Source organism: Musca domestica, unplaced genomic scaffold, assembly GCF_030504385.1.
Source record: "Musca domestica strain aabys unplaced genomic scaffold, Musca_domestica.polishedcontigs.V.1.1 7, whole genome shotgun sequence".
NCBI classification, from domain to species: Eukaryota; Metazoa; Arthropoda; class Insecta; order Diptera; family Muscidae; genus Musca; species Musca domestica.
In genome coordinates, this window is record NW_026712383.1 from 5,895,746 (window position 1) to 5,917,291 (window position 21,546).

The 21,546-nt window shown below is 36.0% G+C and overlaps 3 protein-coding genes across 3 annotated transcripts; 2 read left to right on the forward strand and 1 right to left on the reverse strand.

Annotated features, from left to right (window-relative positions):
- The first annotated feature begins 7,034 nt into the window (after positions 1-7,034).
- Positions 7,035-12,473, forward strand: LOC101893616 (GATA zinc finger domain-containing protein 16). The gene is made up of 3 exons (XM_005191697.4): positions 7,035-7,534; positions 11,541-11,919; positions 11,990-12,473. The coding sequence occupies exons 1-3, from the start codon at positions 7,524-7,526 to the stop codon at positions 12,125-12,127; spliced, it is 528 nt and encodes a 175-aa protein (XP_005191754.1). The 5' UTR covers positions 7,035-7,523; the 3' UTR covers positions 12,128-12,473.
- A 2,640-nt stretch (positions 12,474-15,113) lies between these two features.
- On the forward strand, positions 15,114-16,751 carry LOC101893455 (something about silencing protein 10). Its single transcript, XM_011297642.3, has one exon. The coding sequence runs from the start codon at positions 15,218-15,220 to the stop codon at positions 16,664-16,666; it is 1,449 nt and encodes a 482-aa protein (XP_011295944.1). The 5' UTR covers positions 15,114-15,217; the 3' UTR covers positions 16,667-16,751.
- Positions 16,752-18,394: 1,643 nt separating this feature from the next.
- Positions 18,395-19,724, reverse strand: LOC101893287 (large ribosomal subunit protein uL30). The gene is made up of 3 exons (XM_005191695.4): positions 19,600-19,724; positions 19,210-19,508; positions 18,395-18,993 (listed from the first exon to the last, which is right to left on the reverse strand). The coding sequence occupies exons 2-3, from the start codon at positions 19,506-19,508 to the stop codon at positions 18,534-18,536; spliced, it is 759 nt and encodes a 252-aa protein (XP_005191752.1). The 5' UTR covers positions 19,600-19,724; the 3' UTR covers positions 18,395-18,533.
- Positions 19,725-21,546: the final 1,822 nt, after the last annotated feature.

Consider the following 21,546-nt stretch of genomic DNA (forward strand, 5'->3'; position numbering starts at 1 on the left):
CTGGAGACTTACCTTCTGGTGCATTTGGATTTGGTGTGGATCTGTAGACTTCTAGGAAGGTTTGGAGAGATTCCGTAGGCGTTTCTTCCCCTTCTAGTTTTTTTAATGCACGTTTAAGTGTATCAACGAAACGCTCGGCTTGTCCATTTGAACTTGGATGAAAACGAACAGTCCTTGTGTGTTTAATGCCTTTTTTGCTGCACCACTTCTCAAATTGTTCTGAACAGAACTGTGTTCCGTTGTCCGAGACCAATTGTTCAGGATTTCCGAAGAGTGCACAATATTCGTTTAACATTTTTAATGTTGCATATGTGGTTGTCGTTGTTGTCTCGTATATAACAGGGTATTTTGAATACGAGTCGATGATAAGAAGATAATATTTACCTTTTTCTGGACCAGCATAGTCTATATGTATCCTTTCAAGAGGGTGTGAAGTTAATGGCCATGGGCAAAGATTTGTTTTTACTGGACTTTTTGCCGCATGTTGACAATTTTTGCATTTCCGAACAAAGTCTTCAATTTGTTTGTCGATGTTTGGCCAATAAACATAACTTCTGGCGATGGCTTTGCTGCGTTCTGCTGATAAGTGTCCTCTGTGAAGTTGTTGTAAGATTTGTCTCTGATATAATTTAGGGATTACTATACGATTATTGAAGAGAATACAACCATCGAAGGTTGAAAGATTTTCCTTGCGGTTGAAAAATTGAATAATTGATGGGTTAATATTTTTCTTGCTTTCTGGCCATTCTGTTTGAATGTATTTGAGGACCATTTGTAAATCCGTGTCTTTTGTTGTTGCATCGACGATCATTTTAAATGATACTGGGAGAACTGACATAGTTTCATTTATCTCGTTACGTATGTCTTCTTCGAATGATATTGAAGCCACTATAAAGTCATTTGCTGGTTTTTCGTGATTGTTGACTTTTGTTTTGCACAGACCTGGGGTACTGTTATCAAAAACTGATTGATAATTCGTTTTCAATTCTGCTATTTCATCAACGAAGTTTATTTGATGACACCATGAGGTTATTGGTTTCTGCCATAGATTGAATGCTTGAATCCAATCGATTCCCATGATATTGAGTTTTTCGATATCTGTTATATAACATTTTAATGTTTTTGATGTTTTGTCGATTGTGACGTCACATTGAAATTCTGCTAGGAGCTTGATTGAATTTGCGTTTGCGTCGCTAGCGTTGTCAAAAGTTTCGTAGGCTTCAGGCTTACCTATAGCTTTCCATGTGTTGATAGATACAATTGATATGTCTGATGCAGTATCAATTTGAAGTTTTACAGGATTGTTGTTAATTAGGACAGTTGTGTATTTCCTTAAGTCGCGGAAATTAATGTTGTGTGTTTTGAAAACTGCCTTAGTTTTGAATGATTTCCTTGAATTGCTGTATTTCTTGAATTCGTTCTGGTTGTTTTCAGATGATGATTTGAAATTCTTACCAGTTTTAGCGATGTTGCAAAAGTTATTTTTATGACCCACTTGATTGCATGTTGTGCATTTATGTTTCTGGAAAGGACAAAATTTGACGTAGTGAAGGTCTCCGCAATACCAACAGGGTGAATTGGGTGTTTTGTGCTTCTTAAAGTCTTTTGCGTGCTTGTTGAGTGAACAGACGATTTTTGATTGATGTTCAATGAGAATGTTGTCCGATTTGAGATCTAGAATTCGTTGTGTTTCGTCTACTAGTTGATCTAGGTTCATTGTAGTGTTTTCATCATCCAGTACCTTTAGTAAGCGAAGTCTTATGTCGCTGTCCTTTGCTGACTTGAGTCCTAAGACGAAAATGAGACATTTGAATTGGTCGATTTTCAGTTCTTTCATTTTGAATAGTTCGCATTGTAGGTTTACTCTGCTTGCGTATTCTCTGAAATCTTCGCTGTCGCATTTTGCTAGCTGAAGGCATTTGTATCTTTGTGAGACTTGTGTTTCTGTTTTACCAAAGAGTTTCTTGAGTTTCTCTACTGTATCCTTTAGAGTCATGTCTTCAGGTTTTGCTGGTAATACGTAGTTGGCAAATCTTTCATGTACTTGGTTCGACATTTTTCTCCATAACAAGGCCACTTTGTCATGTTCTTCGAGTGAGCTTGCTTCTTTTTCGAAAACATGCACAAACCTGTTGTACCACGCTTGAAATATCAGACCGCTCTCTGGCTCGTATACGAATGCTGTCATTGACTGTGCTAGTGATTCCATTAGTGCTGCTTTGGATGAATTTGATGTTTGTGGTGAGTGTGGTGAATTTGGTGCTCCTTGTGCTTGAAGAAGATCAGCCATATGCTTTAGCAGTTGCGTTTGTTGCGACATTGCTTTTTGTTGCTCTGTTAACAATTGTAGAATTATGTCTTGAGACATTTTTGCGGATTGTTGTGTGTGCAATTATTGATCAATTTCTGTCGTTCTGTGGGTTGCCCCAACATGTTTATTGAGCAATATATATATATACCGGACCGCGTTTCACCAAATGGTAGTATTCGGTTGAATATGAAATAATCTATTCAAATTTGGGCTGATATTAGATGATTTAAGTGATATGTGAAGATGTATATCGATTTATGATGCCGGGTATCAAATATCATTGTTGAGGAGTGCATATTATGCATGTGAAAAAAAATCGTATACAGGGTGAGATGAAAAAACTGCAACCAACTTCAGACCGCTGTCATTTCTAAGCCACTCGTCCGACAGCTGTTAAAATTATTCCAGTGACCATAATAACAGCATTTTGATGAGAATTTCCAGAAAAGCAGAAATGGTTCGAAAGTGGCTTAATCGAAACCCGCGTCGCAGTGGCCGAAAATGGCTCGTGAGATAAACATATCGCAATATTCCATACGGCAAACATTGAAAAATGAGCTCGGGGTAAAGCCATTGAAATTCCAAAAAGTGCAAAAACTTACACCGCAAAGAAAGAAAATAAACTCAAAAGAGCTAAAGAGTTGTTTCGCTTGCCCGAAAGTGGCGAACTGCCTAATTTGGTTTTCTTCGATGAGAAAACATTCGTTGTCCAGCAGTTTGTAAACAAACAAAATGATCGTGTTTACTTGCCAAAGAGGTCAGCTGAAAATGAGCACATTCGGTAGGCCACCAGAACTCAAGCACCGGTCATGGTGATGGTGTAGGCGGCCATAACAGCCGATGGTAGCTCTCCGCTCGTATTAATCGACCGTGGCATCAGAATAAATGCCGAATATTATTGCGAAAATATTCTGGAGGGTGTATTAAAGCCTTGGGCACGCAAACATTTTGGTCGCAGACCTTGGACATTCCGGCAGGACTCAGCACCATCGCACTCAACAGGCGCCACCCAAGAATGGGTACAAAATGAGGTTCCTTGCTTCATTTCCAGCGCATAATGGCCACCAAAATCTCCGGATACCAATCCGTTGGACTATTGTGTCTGGAGTATTTTGGAAAGCTAGGTTCGCACTAAAAAATACCAAAGTGTCGTTCGCCTTAAGCAAGCGCTACGAGGGAATGGGCAGAGCAACATTCGGACAGCGTGTGACGGCTATTCTTTTCCCGTTTAAATACCATAATTCGTACTGTTGATGAGTCAAAGATTGGGAAGAGTAGGAAGTATCATCGTGGACATGCGGTTGAAGGGCAGTGGGTTTTCGGTGGTGTTGAGCGGTCAAGCAATAAATGTTATATTATACCAGTGGATGATCGTTCAAAAGAAACCCTACTACCGCTCATAAAAAAGTATATTAGATCTGGTTCCATAATGGTGTTCGATTACTGGAAGTATTGATTTCCGCTTTAATTAGGATAACAAAACCTACCTTCGGTAATAATTTCATAATTTTCCGCCAGTTGGAGCTAAACTCTATTTGTTCCAAAATATCTATACTTTTTTCTATTTTTAATTTTCAAACAATTAATTTTGCAAATACTCGAGTAAATGCATGGTAAAATTAAGAAGGTAAAGCCATTTTAAATAAGCATACCCATCTCTGCATTTTCTGTAATTTACCTTGTCATATTTCACTGCATAGAAAACAGGTTCCATCTCTGATTTGTGTGACAATTAGATGTTGTCAAATGAATAATTTTGAAAAAATTGCAAGCATATGATTGCATGACTTTACCTTTTTAATTCTACCATGTATTTACTCATAATAAAGGTAAAGCCTTCCAATGATATGTAACAATTTTTTTTCAAAATGATTCATTTGACATCTCATTGTCAAAATGTTCCATCCATTGTATACACACAAATCAGAGATGGGAACCTGTAGAGAAATTTGACAATTTTACCATGAGTAAATGTATACGTAAGAAAAAAATCCATGGCAGAAGAATGTAGGTAGACGCATCGACACAGCTGCTGGAACAATGAACTGTCAAACCAATTTTGGAATTGAAAATGTTGAATGAAAAATTATTTACGTTTGTAAAAATTGTTGAAAGTGGCGTATCGTAATTACCTCTGAAAGATGTCGTATAAGAAAACATATAACAATTTAGGTATATTTGAAAAGACATTTAATATGTTTTGACATATCAATGTTCCCAATGTTACCGACAAATTTCGTCAATTACCGAAATTATAAGCAGTTTAATTTTACCGATTTTTTTCGGTAACTCAAAAATGTATTAGAGAATCGCACCACTGACTGACATTTTATATCATTTAAAATTAGTCCAAACAAGTAGTCGTATTTTATTTTGTTGCATTTCATTGGTAATTCATAATTTTTGGAAATTAAATTGATACCATGGTACAATAAAAAGGTAAGGTAGAGCTCCCAGCTGACTACTGTCAATTTTGTGAATGTATTTGTTGTTTTGAAAAATAAAAAAAAATTCAAAATCAATGATTGGAAGAAACATAAGATACGGGGCGCGCATTAAAATTTTTAACCAGATTTGCCATGGAATTAAAAGATTGAACAATTAGAATCATATTTTTGAGAGAACTTCCAGGCATTTCATTCATCTTTCAAGCTATTTGAATCATTTTAGAAATGAATAAAAAATACCAAATAAATGAAAACAACTTTTTGCCTATAATTTTGAATAATTCTGACAGGAAGCGGACATAGCCTCAGGGCTGTATTTCTGTAGTTTTACGAAGCTGTTCTACCTCCTTATTGCACCATGATTGATACTTCTATTTTTCAACAAAACAAGAGCACTTTAGGTGAGAATACATAAAATGCTTTTTAAACAAATCTTTTTCTTTTTAATTTAGGCTTATCGAAGAAGTATAGAAACCAAAAGTTAATACAAATATCCAAAATATTTGCAATACTCAAAATCGACATAACAGCCAATCGGAATCAAAATCTTGTCAAAATTTGATTGGTAAAAAGCATAGCCTAAGGTTGGCCAGTAAGTTCATCTGACAAATAAGTTTGCTGTCAAAAAACATAATTGTGACTTATGAGCAGCGCTGCTCAAGAAAAAAAGCCCGCTCACCAGTCAATTTCTCTTTGCTTTATTGTTAAGTATTAACTTAAAAACAGTTGAAATAAATCGTAGAGTATAACGAAAAACAAAATATTAATTTTACATTTTTAACAAAATTCTTATATAAGGAATATCAACATAATTCAATCTTAGATAGAAGGACAATAACATTTGTTCGTCGAAAATATGCATTTATTTTTCAAATGAAATAATTTAAATTTTTGTATATTTTATTCGAACCAATACACAAAATATCTATATGTTTTGACAGAATAAAGGTGTGAATACATAAAACGCTTTTTTGGCTTCTTCGGAAAAGAACAAGGGAGCGTAAGGCAAAAATTTAAATAAGTCAACCTAAAGGTCCTTTGTTCCTCTACGAAAAAGCCAGCCGATGATTTAAGCCAGTCAAAAGGCCTTTTTGTACTCTCACACATGGTACAAAAAATGGAAGGTAGAGCTACCAGCATATTACAATTTTTTTCTAAAGGGCCAAGTACATAAGAATCTTGAAGTCATGGCTAGGCATATTAATGTCAAATTATAATGGAAAACGACGGCTGGATTTTAGAGCGGCTCTGTAATCCCTTTGTGAAATGTCACAAAATATGCATAGCCATGACTTCAAGCTTCTTATGTACTTAAGCTGGAAATACATAAGGCTGGAAATACATAAAGAGCATATTTGGCTGGCTTAAGTCATCGGCCGGCTTCTTCGTAAATGAACAAAGGAGGTTTAGGTTTGTTCATTTCCGAAGAAGCCAGCCGATGACTTAAGCTAGCCAGATAAGCGCTTTATGTATTTCCACCCTTAGCCCTTTAGCCCTTAAGTGTGCCCGACTTCTGCCAATTTTGTGTATGTATTTATTTATTGTTTTGAAAAATGAAATTCAAAACCAATGATTGGAAGACACGTACATTGCGGCTTGTGCATTAAAGATATTAACTAGTTTAGCCATGAAAATGAAAGATTGGACAGTTTGGATCATATTTTTAAGAGAAAATCCAGGCATTTCATTAATTCGCATTATTTAACTCAGATTAAAAATGAGCAAAAATATGAAAAAAGAATTAAAACAACTTGTTGTATATAATTTTGAATGGGTCTGACGGGAAGCGGGCATAGCCTTAAGGGCTAAGTACATAAGAAGCTTGAAGTCATGGCTAGGCATATTTTGTGACATTTCACAAAGGGATTACAGAGCCGCACTAAAATCCAGCCGTCGTTTTCCATTATAATTTGACATTAATATGCCTATCCATGGCTTCAAGCTTCTTATGTACTTAGCCCTTTAGGACTGTATTTCTGTAGTTTTACGAAGCTGTTCCACCTCCTTATTGTACCATGCTCTTACCTTACTTAGTCGGCTGGCTTCTTGGGAAAAGAACAAAGGAGCGTAAGGCCAAAATTTGGCTAAGTCAACCTAAAAGTTCTTTGTTCCTCTACGAAGAAGCCAGCCGATGAATTAAGACAGTCAAAAAGCCTTTTACTTTGTAAAAAAACGTTCTTCAACTAAAACACCACTAAAAATTCACCGTTCATTGAAATTTCCGTTAGCGATCGCCGTTGGCCTCAATGCCTAGTATTGAACGGCGTCGGCCACACGTGGCATTGACTTTGTACTCGTGCAAAATACTCGGCAATAGCCAATTGAAAATTTCTGAATAGGAGACTTGGGTAAAAATAACACCAAATTCTATTGAAAAATTACGCGGAATACTGAGAATTTTGTTGCTTTAAATAATAAACATTGGTGACCAGTGAAGAAAAGTAATTTTTAAGAGAAACTATCCGAGTTTCATTGGAGGAAATCCCAATACTTTTCTGCTACACAATCTCTCACCAACACACAAAGAACAATATATCACACACAACCAGCCAAACATTTGTACAACGCACGTCGCAAAGGAAAGAAGAAAGCAGCAGCAGCAAAGCAAGATAACAAAGGCAGTTTTTCGCAATAAACAACGCTCGCTCTGTGGACAAGAAAAATTGCATTTTCCACAAAACAGTAGATAAATAAACGCGGAAATAACAAAGCATTTTCAGCGTTTTCTTAAACAGAATAAAACAACAAAAAGCGAATTTACAATAATGGATCGTGGGTAAGTTGACAAGTGAAATTTATTGAAATTTGCATTTATTTTTGGCGAAATATGTACACATTTTTGTTTTAAGGGAACTACTTCTGTTTGGGGCATTCCACCGCTACAGATGTAGACATTGACGAATGCAATTTAGGGTAAATAACAAAGAACCATGTTATCGAATGCTACTGAAAATTGTGCCAAGGTCTTTGTATATGTTTCTTTCTTTCGACACAAAAAAAAAAAAAAACAAGAGGGCATCCGCCACTCACTCGCACTCTTAAAAATTAGGGCCATTTTTGGTGCCTCGTTTCGAAGGGGCTTCGTTTACACTTGTTTTGCTCTGATTATTCGGTTAGGGAGGGAGGGAGGCGGTATGTTGTGTTATGTGCGATGGGTTGGAATAGCTAAACTGTTCAGGGAGATACATTAAGGTATGTTGTATTTGCTTGTAATGCTGTTGAATTTTAGGCTTAACTCTAGTTTAGTAAAAACTCTTCAATTTTTTCGAAAATTTTTTCAGTGGTAGGTATTTTATCCATGATCCCGGGAAACTATTTTTTTCTTGGGGGACGGACCTGGGACCCCAGATTTTTGACCCGAAAGTCCGGGTTCGAGACCCCGACTAGACCCGGATCCACTTACCCGATATAGACAATATCGGTATCGTTGGAAAGCTTATGGAAATACCTATCCAACAAGTGGTCACATGAAGGGGTAAGTTGTCATGGTTCGGAAGTTATAGTCAAATTATCGATTTTTTGGACCCGGATTTTTTATGAAACCCCCAAAAAGTCAAAAAAGGGCCCATTATGGGGGACAACAGAATTGATGCCAAATTATAGCTGACACTTCTACCTTTCCAAAAAGGTTGAATTTGTGCTAATACCTTTACTGAGTCCAGAGATATGGGTCTTTCCATCCGCATAACCCGATTTTAACCAGTTCATTTTTGGGGGTTTCATAAAAAATCCGGGTCCAAAAAATCGATAATTTGACTATAACTTCCGAACCATGACAACTTACCCCTTCATGTGACCACTTGTTGGATAGGTATTTCCACAAGCTATCAATCGATACCCATAAAAGAAAAAAATAGTTTCCCGGGATCAGGGTAAAAATACCTACCTCTGGAAAAAATTTCGAAAAAATCTAAGAGTTTTTACTAAACTAGAGTTGTTCCGAATTTTATAATTAGAGTGTAAGAGGTGATAGTAGTATGATGGTATATTTTTATAAATCCTCATTAAGAGACCTTGTAATGGTATCCCTCAACGGCACCGCGCATTGTTTTCGTTTTATTTTTGTTCTTACTTTCTTTTTGTATTGTATTCTAATATTCCGTTTGCGCCACATTTATGCATGTTATTCGGTCTCGCTTGATACATGCCGCAAATACATATGTATATTATCTATGTACATATATATTGCATGGTATCAATTATTAGAGATCATGTAATTTTATTGATTGCACACACCACCGACCTTCCTAGTGAGTGCTAGGCATGCAATGTTTTGAGTAAATAAAAAACTTATTTGTTGATGTTTGTTGTTTAGTGCATTTGTTTCCTATTTTCGGTAATTGTTAATGGGTATAATGGAGGTGTTAGGCGAACGTGTTAAACTTTATAATGTATTAATTGGTATGCATTGAGAGTTGGTCCATTATAGGGTAAGTGCACCAGTTTTCGGCACTTGTGGAATTTTCTTATTTGTTTATCTTTAGACCTTGGGAGGACACATTTTCAACTGCAATGAGATTAAGTTATATTGCTTCAATATTTTATATATATATTTTATTTCTTTACTAATTTTTCAATGTTTTATACGTACCACACAGGATACAACTTGGAGAGGTTGTATTCAAGATTGTATCGTTTGTGGGCCGGTTGTACAAAGTTGCGTATAATAATGTGTTTGGGCCAACCATAGCAATATTATTTTTGCTATATTAAAAGATTTGTTTGCTGGAACATACAAACACAAACGAACTGCCATTAAAGAGTGTAAATTCCAATGGTTTCTTTCAAAATACTCAAAATGCAGAAAGTATCAAATGAAATTTTCAGCTTCAAACTTTTTCCATTCGAACGAATTCCCGTACATCCCATCGCTTTGCAAAGAAACCCACCGTTTAAAACACTGCAAGTTTTCATTTCCATATGGCGCCATTCCTGGATGATAAATAAGTTCTCAAACTCAACTGTAGGTCTTACAGGGTGAGATGAAAAACTGCAACTAACTTCAGACTGCTGTCATTTCTAATCCACTCGTCCGATAGCTGTTAAAATTATTCCAGTGACATCTCATTTTATTGTGTACAAGCGTACAAAAGCATTTTGGTAAGAATTTTCCAGAAAAATAGTTATTCGTGATGGAATTCAAGCGTGATAGTGTGACTTCTTTATATTTGGCTGGAAAGCCACAAGTGGCTATCGTTAGAGCACTCCAGCATTTAAATGTGAATAAATCTTTTGTGTCTCGTACCATCGCTTGTGGTCGGAACAAAACAGCAACGTCAGCAGAAATGGTTCGAAAAGTAAAGAAGCGACTTGAATGGTCTGTGAGCTGGACATATTACAATATTCCATTCGGCAAATATTCAAAATTTAAAAACTTACACCGCAACAGAAAGAAAATAGACTCAAAAGAGCAAAAGAGTTACTTCGCTTGGCCGAAAGTGGTGAACTGCTGAATTTGGTTTTCTTCGATGATAAAACAATCGTTGTCCTGCAGTTTGTAAACAAACAAAATGATCGTGTTTACTTGCCAAAGAGGTCAGCTGAAAATGTGCACCTTCGGTTGGCCACCAGAACTGCGCCGGCCATGGTGATGGTGTGGGCCGCCATAAAAGCCGATGGTCGCTTTCCGCTCGTATTAATCGACCGTAGCATCAGAATAAATCCCGTTAAAGGCCTGGGCACACAAACATTTTGGCGGCAGAACTTGAACAATCCAACAGGACTCAGCACCATCGCACTCAGTACGCGCCACCCAAGTATGGTTACAAAATGAGGTTCCTCGCTTCATTTCCCGCGCACAATGTCCACCAAAATCTCCGGATACCAATCCGTTGGACTATTGGGTCTGGAGTATTTTGGAAAGCAAGGTTGGCACTAAAAGATGCCAAAGTGTCGATCACCTTAAGCAAGCGCCTCGCCGGGAATGGTCCAAAATACCGCAAAACAACATTCGGGCAGCGTGTGACGGTTTCATTGGCCTTTTGAAAGCCATAATTCGTACCAAAGGTGACCAATTCGAACAAGTTTTTTTTTCTCACCCTGTATATGACGTACATTCCTCACTTTCATAGACTGGATTAATTATTCGACATTTATTTATATTAGAATATTTATAGGTCGGGGAGATGGAAGGTAAATCTGTTTATATCCATAGCTTCCTCGTGAAGTTCACTCAGTAGCCGAATCGTCAAATTAATTCGCAGAGGTACTTCCATTTAATATTTAATGGATCTTAGATTTCGCTTCAAGAAGGCAGCAATCTTTTTAACCGACCTTTCGTTCGATAGCATTAGCGAGCCATTTTGTATCAACAATTTTAAATTCTGATCCTTTCTCTCCAACAAAATCTGACCTTCTAATGGATCTTATAAACAGCCACGCCAACATTATGACGTCCAGATAGGGAAATATTTCAAGGAAGAAAAAATATGACTGGGCAATTTCTAAAACTAGTTTGTGAACAATGAGTTTGATGTTGTTGCAGCATGGGGCAACTTTATCCTTTTCGCTATAGTCTCGCACGTAATAGTTTCTGAAATGTACTTTCCCTTCGAATCTATTGCATTGATAGGAAAAACATCTGGGTAACATAAAAGAGCCATCGATCGGTATTTTGTTCAAACCTGGCATAGACCAAAGCAAAAAAGCGTGCAGGCGTTTTAATCTGGAAAAGGTACCTGGTCAAACCTAGCATAGTCTTTAGATGTGTTATATCTTTTTCATAAATACTTGCAATTCAAATTGATATTGTCATTATCTCATTCTTTCTTTCTTTCTTTCAGTTCCGGACGCTACTCATACAACCGCCGTGAAGGAGGCGGTGGACAGCGTGGTGGCAATAATGGTGGTGGACACAATCAACACCATAATAACCATTCTAATTCATCCCTATCATCATCCTCCTCATCATCACTGTCGTCATCATCAAATAATCATAACAACAATCACTATGATAATCATAATTCCTACAATTCACATCGTAATACAAGTAATAATTCTTCGTCACATTATTCAAATAATTCGCTACAAAATAATTCATCATCGTCGTCGATGTATGCAAATACCACCACACATATAAGCAATAACATAACATCCTCAGCCCGCGAACCGATTACACAGCATGATGAGCTCATACACTATATAAGGGAAGCATGGACAAAAGTATGTTCACTTTAATGTTATTGTCTTAAATATTCTTTATTAATTTACTCGATTTCCTTTTCTCCTACAGGTTAGTGAACAAAGTACATCTGTTCTATACAACGATACCGATAATCAATTAAAAAACTTTGAACCATTTAACTTGGAAGAGTATTGGGGCAAACGACTGGTTCAAAATATACACATTTCTTCCCATGGACATCAATAAGAAGTCTCCATTTGAAATAACACATCCCCACAAACACACACACACTCTCTCTGTCAGAAAAGAAAGGTGTTTTAGACAACATTAATATATATTTAATTGCAAACAAACAAAAAGAAAGAAAACATTTTTTGACAAGAACACAATTATCTTAGTTGGCAAATAATTGAAGTAAATAGAAAACAACAACAACAACTTTGATAAATTCCACGTAAATATAACACACAGATACGAAAACTAAAACACAATCAATCCCCAGAAATTTTCTTCAAACTCCCCCTCAAAAGAAACAATATTGTATACCAACAAGAAGATATAAACAAGCAAAGAAAAAAACTTATAAAAATAATTATTCAAAAAGGAAGTTTGAATTATATACAGGGTTACATTAAATTTTCATTACTAATTTGATGATATTGTTTTCCGGAAAATCCAAGTAAATAACGCAATCATACACAAGTTTGCATTGCGTCTAATGTATATATAAATGTTTTTTTATTAATTATATACCCACTCTTTTTTTATAAATACATGACAACATGTAATGTAAATGCATTTTATTGGGTTTCAAGCATTTGTTGCATTGCGCATGCGCATTCAAATCAAATTTAAACTGCCATATTGCAAATTTACAAACTGCAAATTTTATTCTCGAATTGTTTTGTGTTTCTGGACCCTGTATATAATTTATATCTCGCTGTTTATGTAAGCAATAGTATATTAGAATATAAATAACACCAATATTGACCATATGAAACATAAAAAACCCATACAAGTGGTATATTTACTTTTTGAAAATTGTTCGTTAAACACTCTCTTCTATCAGACCATGTTAATTTAAGCAACCCAAAACCCTAGCTCCCGGGCTAACCATTCCTTTTCTATACAGATTACCCTTTTTATTTTGTCTATCGTTTATCTCTTTTTTATGTGTGGAGAAATGTCCTCTATTTAATCTTGTTTATTTTTTATGTTTTATGGCTTCACTTTTGTAAACGTATTTATTAAAAAGAAAAACAAACAAAAAATTTTAAAAGAAAAACGTTTTTATTTTCTATGATTTTTCGTTTCGTTAGCGACTTGAGTAATTGACAATTATTTTATGCTTTGTAATCACTTGTAAAGTATAGGCATAATAAGTAAAATTAGATCATAAAGTTTGGGGTCTTCGAAATCGTAATTTTTTGGTAATGGACACCGTATTATAATGTTTTTCATCCTTTTACTATTTAGAAAATATGTTTAAAAATAAAAAAAAACGTACGTTTGTCTCGGACAAAACAATTTCATTGTTTAATTGTAAGAAACGAATGATTTGCACATATCAGAGGACAAGTTCAATTCGTGATTTAAACGCAATTGGAAATTATGGGTTTCCAGTTACCCAACAAATAATTTCATAACAAATGACCAAATGATTCATGTTTGGACGGATGAAATAAATAGCAAAAAACTTCTGGCGGGCCGAACTTTGAATACCCTACATCATTTGGAACGAATTTGGCAATTCTCAAAAACAATAAAATCCGTAAAAAATTCTGTTAAAATCTTAAATATACCGAATGTAGCTGTTATATTAGGTTCTATACGACATGGACCTTCATAGGTAACTTTTGTCATAAGCCATTGCAATATTAAAATGCGAAACTTAAAAAAATCGGTGAATAATGTAGCTAAAATCATCAAAATACCGAATATCGGGAGGTACCGTTATATGGGGGCTATACGAAGTCGTGGGCTTGCAAAGACTATGTTCTGTCTTAGGCTGTAGTATTCATTACCAACTTCAAATACCAAATTTGGAACGATTCCGGTGAATAATGTCGCTGCATGGTACAATAAAAAGGTTTTTTTTTGTAAGTGGTCCCGACTACTGAAAATTTTTTGTATGTATTTATTGTTTTGAAAAATGGAAATAAAATATTTTCAAATCCAATGATTGGAGGACACGTAGACTTCGGCTCGCGCATTAAAGCTGTTAAACAAGTTTAGCCATGATATTGAAAGATTGAACAGTTTGGATCATATTTTTGAGGGAAAATCCAGGCATTTCATTCAGTTTTCGCGCTATCTGACTCATTTTAAAAATTAAAAAAAATATAAAAAAAAATTGCATATAATTTTGATTGAGTCTGACAGGAAGCGAGTATAGCCTGAGGGCTGTATTTCTGTAGTTTAACGAAGCTGTTCTACCTCCTTATTGTACCTTGCACTTAACTTTTAACAACATTTTGACAATAGACTTAGTAGTTTTTGCACTATTGTGATTTTCTTTGAATTTCAAATAACAATTTTTGACAGCAAACTTGGTTGTCAGAATACCAAGAAGATTAAATTGACAAACTTTGTAGTTATTACACAAACATTTGTAAGATATCAACTGATCTATCAAAACAACTTCGGCGCAAATCTTAAATAAAATCTGAAAAATAAAAAAATATCGTACTGGCAATTTCTGGCAATTCATTTTTTATTTTTATACAAAAATTTAATTTAAATTTTCAGAAAAAGCAATGACGAAAAAGAAAAATTGGTGAAAATAATTGCATTAAAAAGCAGGTGGCAAGTTCAAAAGAGAATTATAAAAATTGCCGCTAGTAAACTAGCCTAGTATAAGCCAGGACTTAATCAGCAATGTTCTGTTCCAGAACTGCAAGAATGTAAAAGATTTTACTACGATAACCGATTTTCCTTTATGATATCGGAGAAAATTGCAAAACTAGTAGATTCTTTCAGGTTCTGGAACAGACCACATGTTGACAATGCAAACGTGTTGAGAGCCACCTGCATAAAAAGATACAACTAACATTCCGAAGTAAAGAAGTACGGGAACGGAGCTCATCATGATACCATCCATCATTTATTTTTTTTGTTTTGTCTTTTTTATTTCTTGCCGACCAAATCGATTTACATATCCCTATTATTCGGTTATCATTCCTTGTGAATGTCCCCTGTTAGTTAATTTTTTGACATTTCATTAATTTCGTAGTCTTCTTCATTTTTCTTCATTGACATTCTTATCATTCACACGTGCTGTTTACGTTTGTTTTTTACTTCGAAAATAACATTTAAAATCCATTAAACTCACAAAAAATGGATAAAATCAAATTACAAAGTCATTATAGCGATGACGATCAATACGAACCCACCGATTCCGATGAAGATTATAGCGAAGAAGAGAAAGAATTATTGCAAGAAGTGCGAAAAGGTCGGGTCCGGGATAAATCTAAACAGAATGAGGTACTGGCTTTTACAGAATCCGAGGAGGAAGAGGATGATGATGATGGCGCCGATGCCGGTGACGATAATGAGGAGGATGAAGATGAAATGGGTTTGGCTGACAGTGACATAGAAGGAGCTGAACAGAATGAAGATGATTTACCCGACACAAAATATTGGGGTAAAAAATCCAGTGCCTACTACAACACCGATTTTGTTGATCAGGATTACAGCACTTACAATGAGAAGGAAGAGGAGCTTGCACAATTGGAGGGAGAAGAAGCCAAGGCCATACAACTGCGTCTGGCCAAACAACTTAAGGAGGCCGACTTTGAATTGGATGATACCTTTAAAAAATTAAAAAAGAGCAAAAAGGCGACCGTCGCAGATGAAGAGAAAAGTACATTGCTTAAGGCTGATTTCTCTGGACTAAGTAAGAGAGAGCGCTTGGAATTATTTGAGAAGGATTCTCCAGAATTTGCTGGTCTCGTTGGTGACTTCGAAGGTTATTTGGAAGAGGTACAACAATTACATGCTCCCGTTTTGAATTATGTTCGTGAAAACAATGTGCCCATGATTCCGGCTTTGCAATTTGCCCAACATTATCAAAATATTGCTTTGACATATTGCAGTAATTTGGCTTTTTATCTGTTATTAAAAGCCAATAGATCCTCCATACAGAATCATCCAATTATCCAGAGATTAATGCAATTGAAAAAGCTGCTCAACCAATTGAATGATAAACATGAAAATATCATAAAACCACAATTGGAAGCACTTTTGGAACGTATACAAGATGGTGATGTATTTGAGGTATTGGAAATGAAAAAGGAAGAGCCCAAACAGGATCAAGGTAGGAAGACGAAACGTGTAAAGAATCAAGGCAAGTTGGGTATATTGTCGGGACTGGATGACACTGAAGAAGAACCCAAAAAGAAGAAATTGAAAACAAGAGATCATGATGATGATGACGACGAGGAAGATGATGCACAAGATTTAGCAACCTTGGCCCAAATGTCATCAGACGACGACGATGATGATGGAGGAGAAGATGCCCAGGACGGGGAGGAAGAGTATGAAGAAGGTGAAGATGGCGAATCTCGCCGTGGTATCACATATCAAATTGCCAAGAATAAGGGTCTCACACCACATCGTAAAAAGGAACAGCGTAATCCTCGTGTCAAACATCGTGGTAAATATCGCAAGGCACTGATACGACGCAAGGGTGCCGTACGCACAGTACGCAAAGAGACCTCACGTTATGGTGGTGAAATTTCTGGTATTAAGGCCACCGTTAGTAAGAGTATTAAGTTTAAGTCTTAATTTGATAAATATGTAATGTAAATATAATTTGTTATATTTTATATATATCTCTAAATTAGTAAAAAAATAAAGAAGATAATTAAAACCTAGCGAATTTATTAAGACTAGTCCGAGGGAAAAAAACACTTTTTAATGGGATTGTCTGAAATCCTACACAAGGAGTTCTCTGTGAGTACTTCACCCCCTGAAAGAGAATTTTCTATAAGGTCCGCGATATCGTATAGCCCCCATACAATGGTGCACCTCGATATTCGTTATTTTGATGATTTTTACCACATTTTTCAATGGACTAGTCCGCAAATCCACACAAGGAGTTCCCTCGGAGTACTTTACCCCCTGGAAGAGAATTTTCTATATAGGTCTACCTTACGTTATGACATTATTCACCGGAATTTCGTATTTGAAGTTCGTAATCACTACTACAGCCTATCACAAAAAATTACTTATCCAGCACCACGTCTTCTGCCACTCGTCCAACAGCTGCTTAAATTATTCCAGTCATTATTGTTGTTTACAAGCGTACAGAAGGATTTTGGTGTCAATTTTTCAGAAAAAAAGTTATTCATAATGTAATTCAAGCAAGATATTGTGATTTCTTTATATTTGGCTGGAAAACCACAAGTGGCGATCGTTAGAGCACTCCAGCATTTAAATGTGAATAAATCTTTTGTGTCTCGTACCATCGCTCGTTACAGTGATACTGGTAGCGTAGCCAGGAAGTGGACGGAAGAAAACAGCAACATCAGCAGAAATGGTTCGAAAAGTACAGAAGCGACTTGATCGAAACCCGCGTCGCATTGGCCCAAAAATGGCTCGTGAGCTGAACATATCGCAATTTTCTATTTGGCAAATATTGAAAAATGAGCTCGGGTTAAAGTAATTGAAATTCCAAGAACTTACACCACAGTAGAAAGAAAATAGACTCAAAAGAGCTAAAGAGTTGCTTCGTTTGGCCGAAAGTGGTGAACTGTCGAATTTGGTTTTCTCCGATGAGAAAAAAATCGTTGAAAGCAAACAAAGTGATCGTGTTAACTTGCCAAAGAGGTCAGCTGAAAATACGCACCTTCGGTTGGCCACCAGAACTTAAGCCCCGGCCATGGTGATGGTGTGGGCCGCTCTCCGCTCGTATTAATCGACCGTGGCATCAGAATAAATGCTGAATAGTATCCCGAAAATATTCTGGAGGTGTATAAAAGCCTTGGGGCACGCAAACATTTCGGCCGCAGACATTGGAATTCCAAGAGGACTCAGCACGCGCCACCCAAGAATGGATACAAAATGAAGTTCCTCGCTTCATTTCCAGCGCACAATGGAAAAAAACTATATATTTATCATCAAAGAACAATTTCGATTTCACAAATCAAGCCGGTTTCCATTTAAAAATTGAAGGTATTCATTTTGTCTAAATTAGTTAAAATTTAGACATCATTTATTACCCACCAAACTACCAACACATGAAGTGCATATTGGTCAATTTTTAAGAACAACTGACTGACTTGCTTCATCTCTGCATTTGTCAAATTAAATAAAAAATATAATAATTCATAATTCTCTAATCAAAAACATCCTCACTATCTTTTTGACTTATAAATTCCTATTACCATTCTCCAAAGCCACATAAAAACTCATCATTTCTTAAAACACTAACATTTTTCCATCCATTTGTTTATTTTCATCATTTTGCTTGTTGTTGTGTGTGTGTTTGTGTAAAATATAAAAAAAACATGCTTCTCTTCTGGAAACGCTGTCCAAGCGTTAATATTTTTTAATTTTCTTGGAAAAAACTAAACAAACGAACTTTACAAGATGATGATGTACATACTAAATCATAGTTGGAGGCAAAATAATAGCAACCAAATCCAGATGTTTAGATCATTTTGCGAAGCAGTTTGTTGATCTTGTCTTCACGGTTACCGAAGTCACCACCATCAACGTAGTGGTTAGCCTTCTTGCGCCAGCCGCCAGTGGGGGTGTTCAATTTGAAGGGCCACAAGAAGTTGGAAGCGTGCTTGAATTTAGGACCAACGGTGAAGATTTCATGTACCAAATCTTCGACGCATTGAATGCCATGAGCTTGACGCATCTTACGTTCAATCACGAAGTTATCGGTGATTGGGACACGTTGACGGTTGTGCTTGACGAAACCACGTTTGTAGATCAATTCGCGCACCGACTTCAAGTTGGGGTAGCCCCAGGTAATGTAGGGTTCGGCAATACGCAACATGTTGATGGTAGCCTTGTTCAATTTAATGAAGACACCATTGTTGATTTGACGCAAACGGAAGAGTTGCAAGACCTTACGGACCTTAGGGGCAACTTTGTTGATACTGAAATATAAGTAAAGACAGTGCGTTAGACAGGTAAACAAATTGTATGGTGATGGCATGACAATGTAAGGTTATGTTTATAAACAACAAACCGACAATCATGTGGAATGATATTCTAAACACTCTGATATCATTTAAACACAAAGGGGGAGGGCGGGCACAACCTTACTTTGCCTCCAACATTGTATACATTCCGGTACTGGGTGCAACACTTACCCGCGAATACGGACAACGAAAGCCAATTTAGCTTCAGCGGGGACATAGAATTGACCACGGCTCTTGGCCAAACGACGCAACTTGATTTCACGTCTGTCAGCCTTAATGTATTCACTTTGGTATTTTTCAGCACGTACCAAGTTTTCACGTTTACGCAAGGCAATGACGGCAGCGCGTTTCAACTTCCTCTTGGTTTCGAGGGCACGTTTGCTCAATTGCTTCTTGCTGAACTTCAATTTAGATTCAGGCACAACTGGGAGCTTTTTAGCTCCGGTTTTCTTTGCGGCCGTGGCAGGCATCTATATGGAGAACACATTTTATCTGATTAATAACGGTAAACATATTTAATATGCACCAATTTTCGGCAAAAACATTAAAATCTTCACTAACCTTTACTTGTCACAGTGCACGTTGAAAGAGAAAAGGAAAAGGCAAAAGGAAGTTGTTTTCAATGTTGTCAGTACTGCGGAAATGTTGTCAGCCCTGATGAATACAACACTGTGTATCCGAAAACTGTTCTACAAAGTAGTTAGCGGAAACGTAACGTAGTACTGGGACTTAGGTATTTTAAGCTTATTATATCGCTTCTTATTTAAAAAAATGTGGAGATAAAAAAGGAAAATATTTTGCTTGCATATGTATTATACAGCGTGTATTATACAACGAGTAATTGTTTCAAAAACAATATTTGATCACTTTATTTTAGGTCGTTTTTGATACATTTGCATTACTGAAGACTAACCTCATCAATCTGTGTGTGTTTTTCATTCTGACAAGCAACAATTAAAATCGTACTAAAATTGCTGACATATTTGGTTTTTTGGGCGTTCTAAATATGTCTTATGCTAGACATAAGAGTTTAGACGCTATTTTGTTTCCTGATGCGATTTTTACCAAATAAAAGGTTAAAAAAATTAGAGCACGTTTAGACTACTAAATATACTTGATTTCATATGTCATTCCATACCGTATAAATCGCATTTTTAGTGTCACGTAAATCTTATTCAAAAATCCAGTGGATATTTTTTGACGTATACGAATTTATGGAATTTACATTCGAAATCGAATGGATTTCGTAAATATAAAAGTATTTGCGATGGAAGAAATAATTGGTTCGGTTTTGGTATCCCTTAAGCTGGGAATACATAAAGCGCATATTTGGCTGGCTTAAGTCATCGGCTGGCTTCTTCGTAGAGGAACAAAGGAGTTTTAGGTTGACTTATTTCGATTTTGACCCTAGGCTCCTTTGTTCATTTCCGAAGAAGCCAGCCGATGACTTAAGCCAGCCAAATGAGCGCTTTATGTATTCCCAGCTTTACTTTAGAAAAACTAAAGGATAAAGCATGGCCTAATTATAAGGTCGACCAGAAGGCGATTTCCAAAAAAATGCAACTCTGCAACCTACGTTTATTGTCAAAATTTTTTATTGAGGCGAATAACTCAACAATTCGCCTGGACATAACAGCGATTTACTGTTTTGACAATAAATAATTTTTATTTTTTGCAAAATATAAACAAAAAAACAAGCTACGTTAAAGGCCTCTTACGGATTGATTCGACATATTGGTCAAATACTATTTATCTATTTATCCCTTAACGTCTTCACATATCTAACCATAAAAGTTATATAATTAGACGGTGTTTGGATAGGAATTGAATGATGTCGTTTTTAAAACATTAAAATGGAATAAAAGGCTGATGGAAAGTCTTGCGCATTGCCTCATATCATCTAGCATTAATCCATATATCTCTTTTGGACATTATTGCCCTTATGTTGCAACGGTTTCGGTTTTTGAATCGAATTATTCTCAAAACTGACAAGTGGAAGATCAGTTTAATGCGGGATCCTGCATCCAATAGATCGTTACCGCCACGGCTTACAAATTCATCGAAAGGGTAAAGCCATGGACATAACCCTCATTCTACGCCTTGATTTCTCCACATTTGAATCATTGAAGTGGTGGTGGCTACTTTCGATGTGGCTGGGAATTTGATGTTTCAATCACAATTCCTTAATTTCATATTAAATTTTAAAAATGTATATTTTTGAAATATCTGACGAATACTTTTTTGACATGTTTGCAATTGCAAATTTAATTATGCAACAGTTGGTTTTATTTATTTTGTATGGTTTTAACAAAATCCTTATATTGAGGAATAACCGCGAAACAATATTGGAATATCGGGGTCATTCCACAAGATTGAATCTACAATAGTAGGACAATACAGTTTTGTCCCAAAATTTTACAATTTGTTGCTCATTAACGTCGAAAATATGCATTTATTTTGCAACCAAATTTGAAATTATTTCAAATTTTTTTATTTTTATTTAAAACA

Bases quoted from the DNA above. Each gene is read 5' to 3' on its own strand.
- LOC101893616 (XM_005191697.4), top strand. The intron at 11,920-11,989 runs GTATGTTCACTT...TTTCTCCTACAG, and splicing joins TAAGGGAAGCATGGACAAAA to GTTAGTGAACAAAGTACATC.
- LOC101893455 (XM_011297642.3), top strand. From the start codon at position 15,218: ATGGATAAAATCAAATTACAAAGTCATTATAGCGATGACGATCAATAC.
- LOC101893287 (XM_005191695.4), bottom strand. From the start codon at position 19,508: ATGCCTGCCACGGCCGCAAAGAAAACCGGAGCTAAAAAGCTCCCAGTT. The intron at 18,994-19,209 runs GTAAGTGTTGCA...CTTATATTTCAG, and splicing joins TTCGTTGTCCGTATTCGCGG to TATCAACAAAGTTGCCCCTA.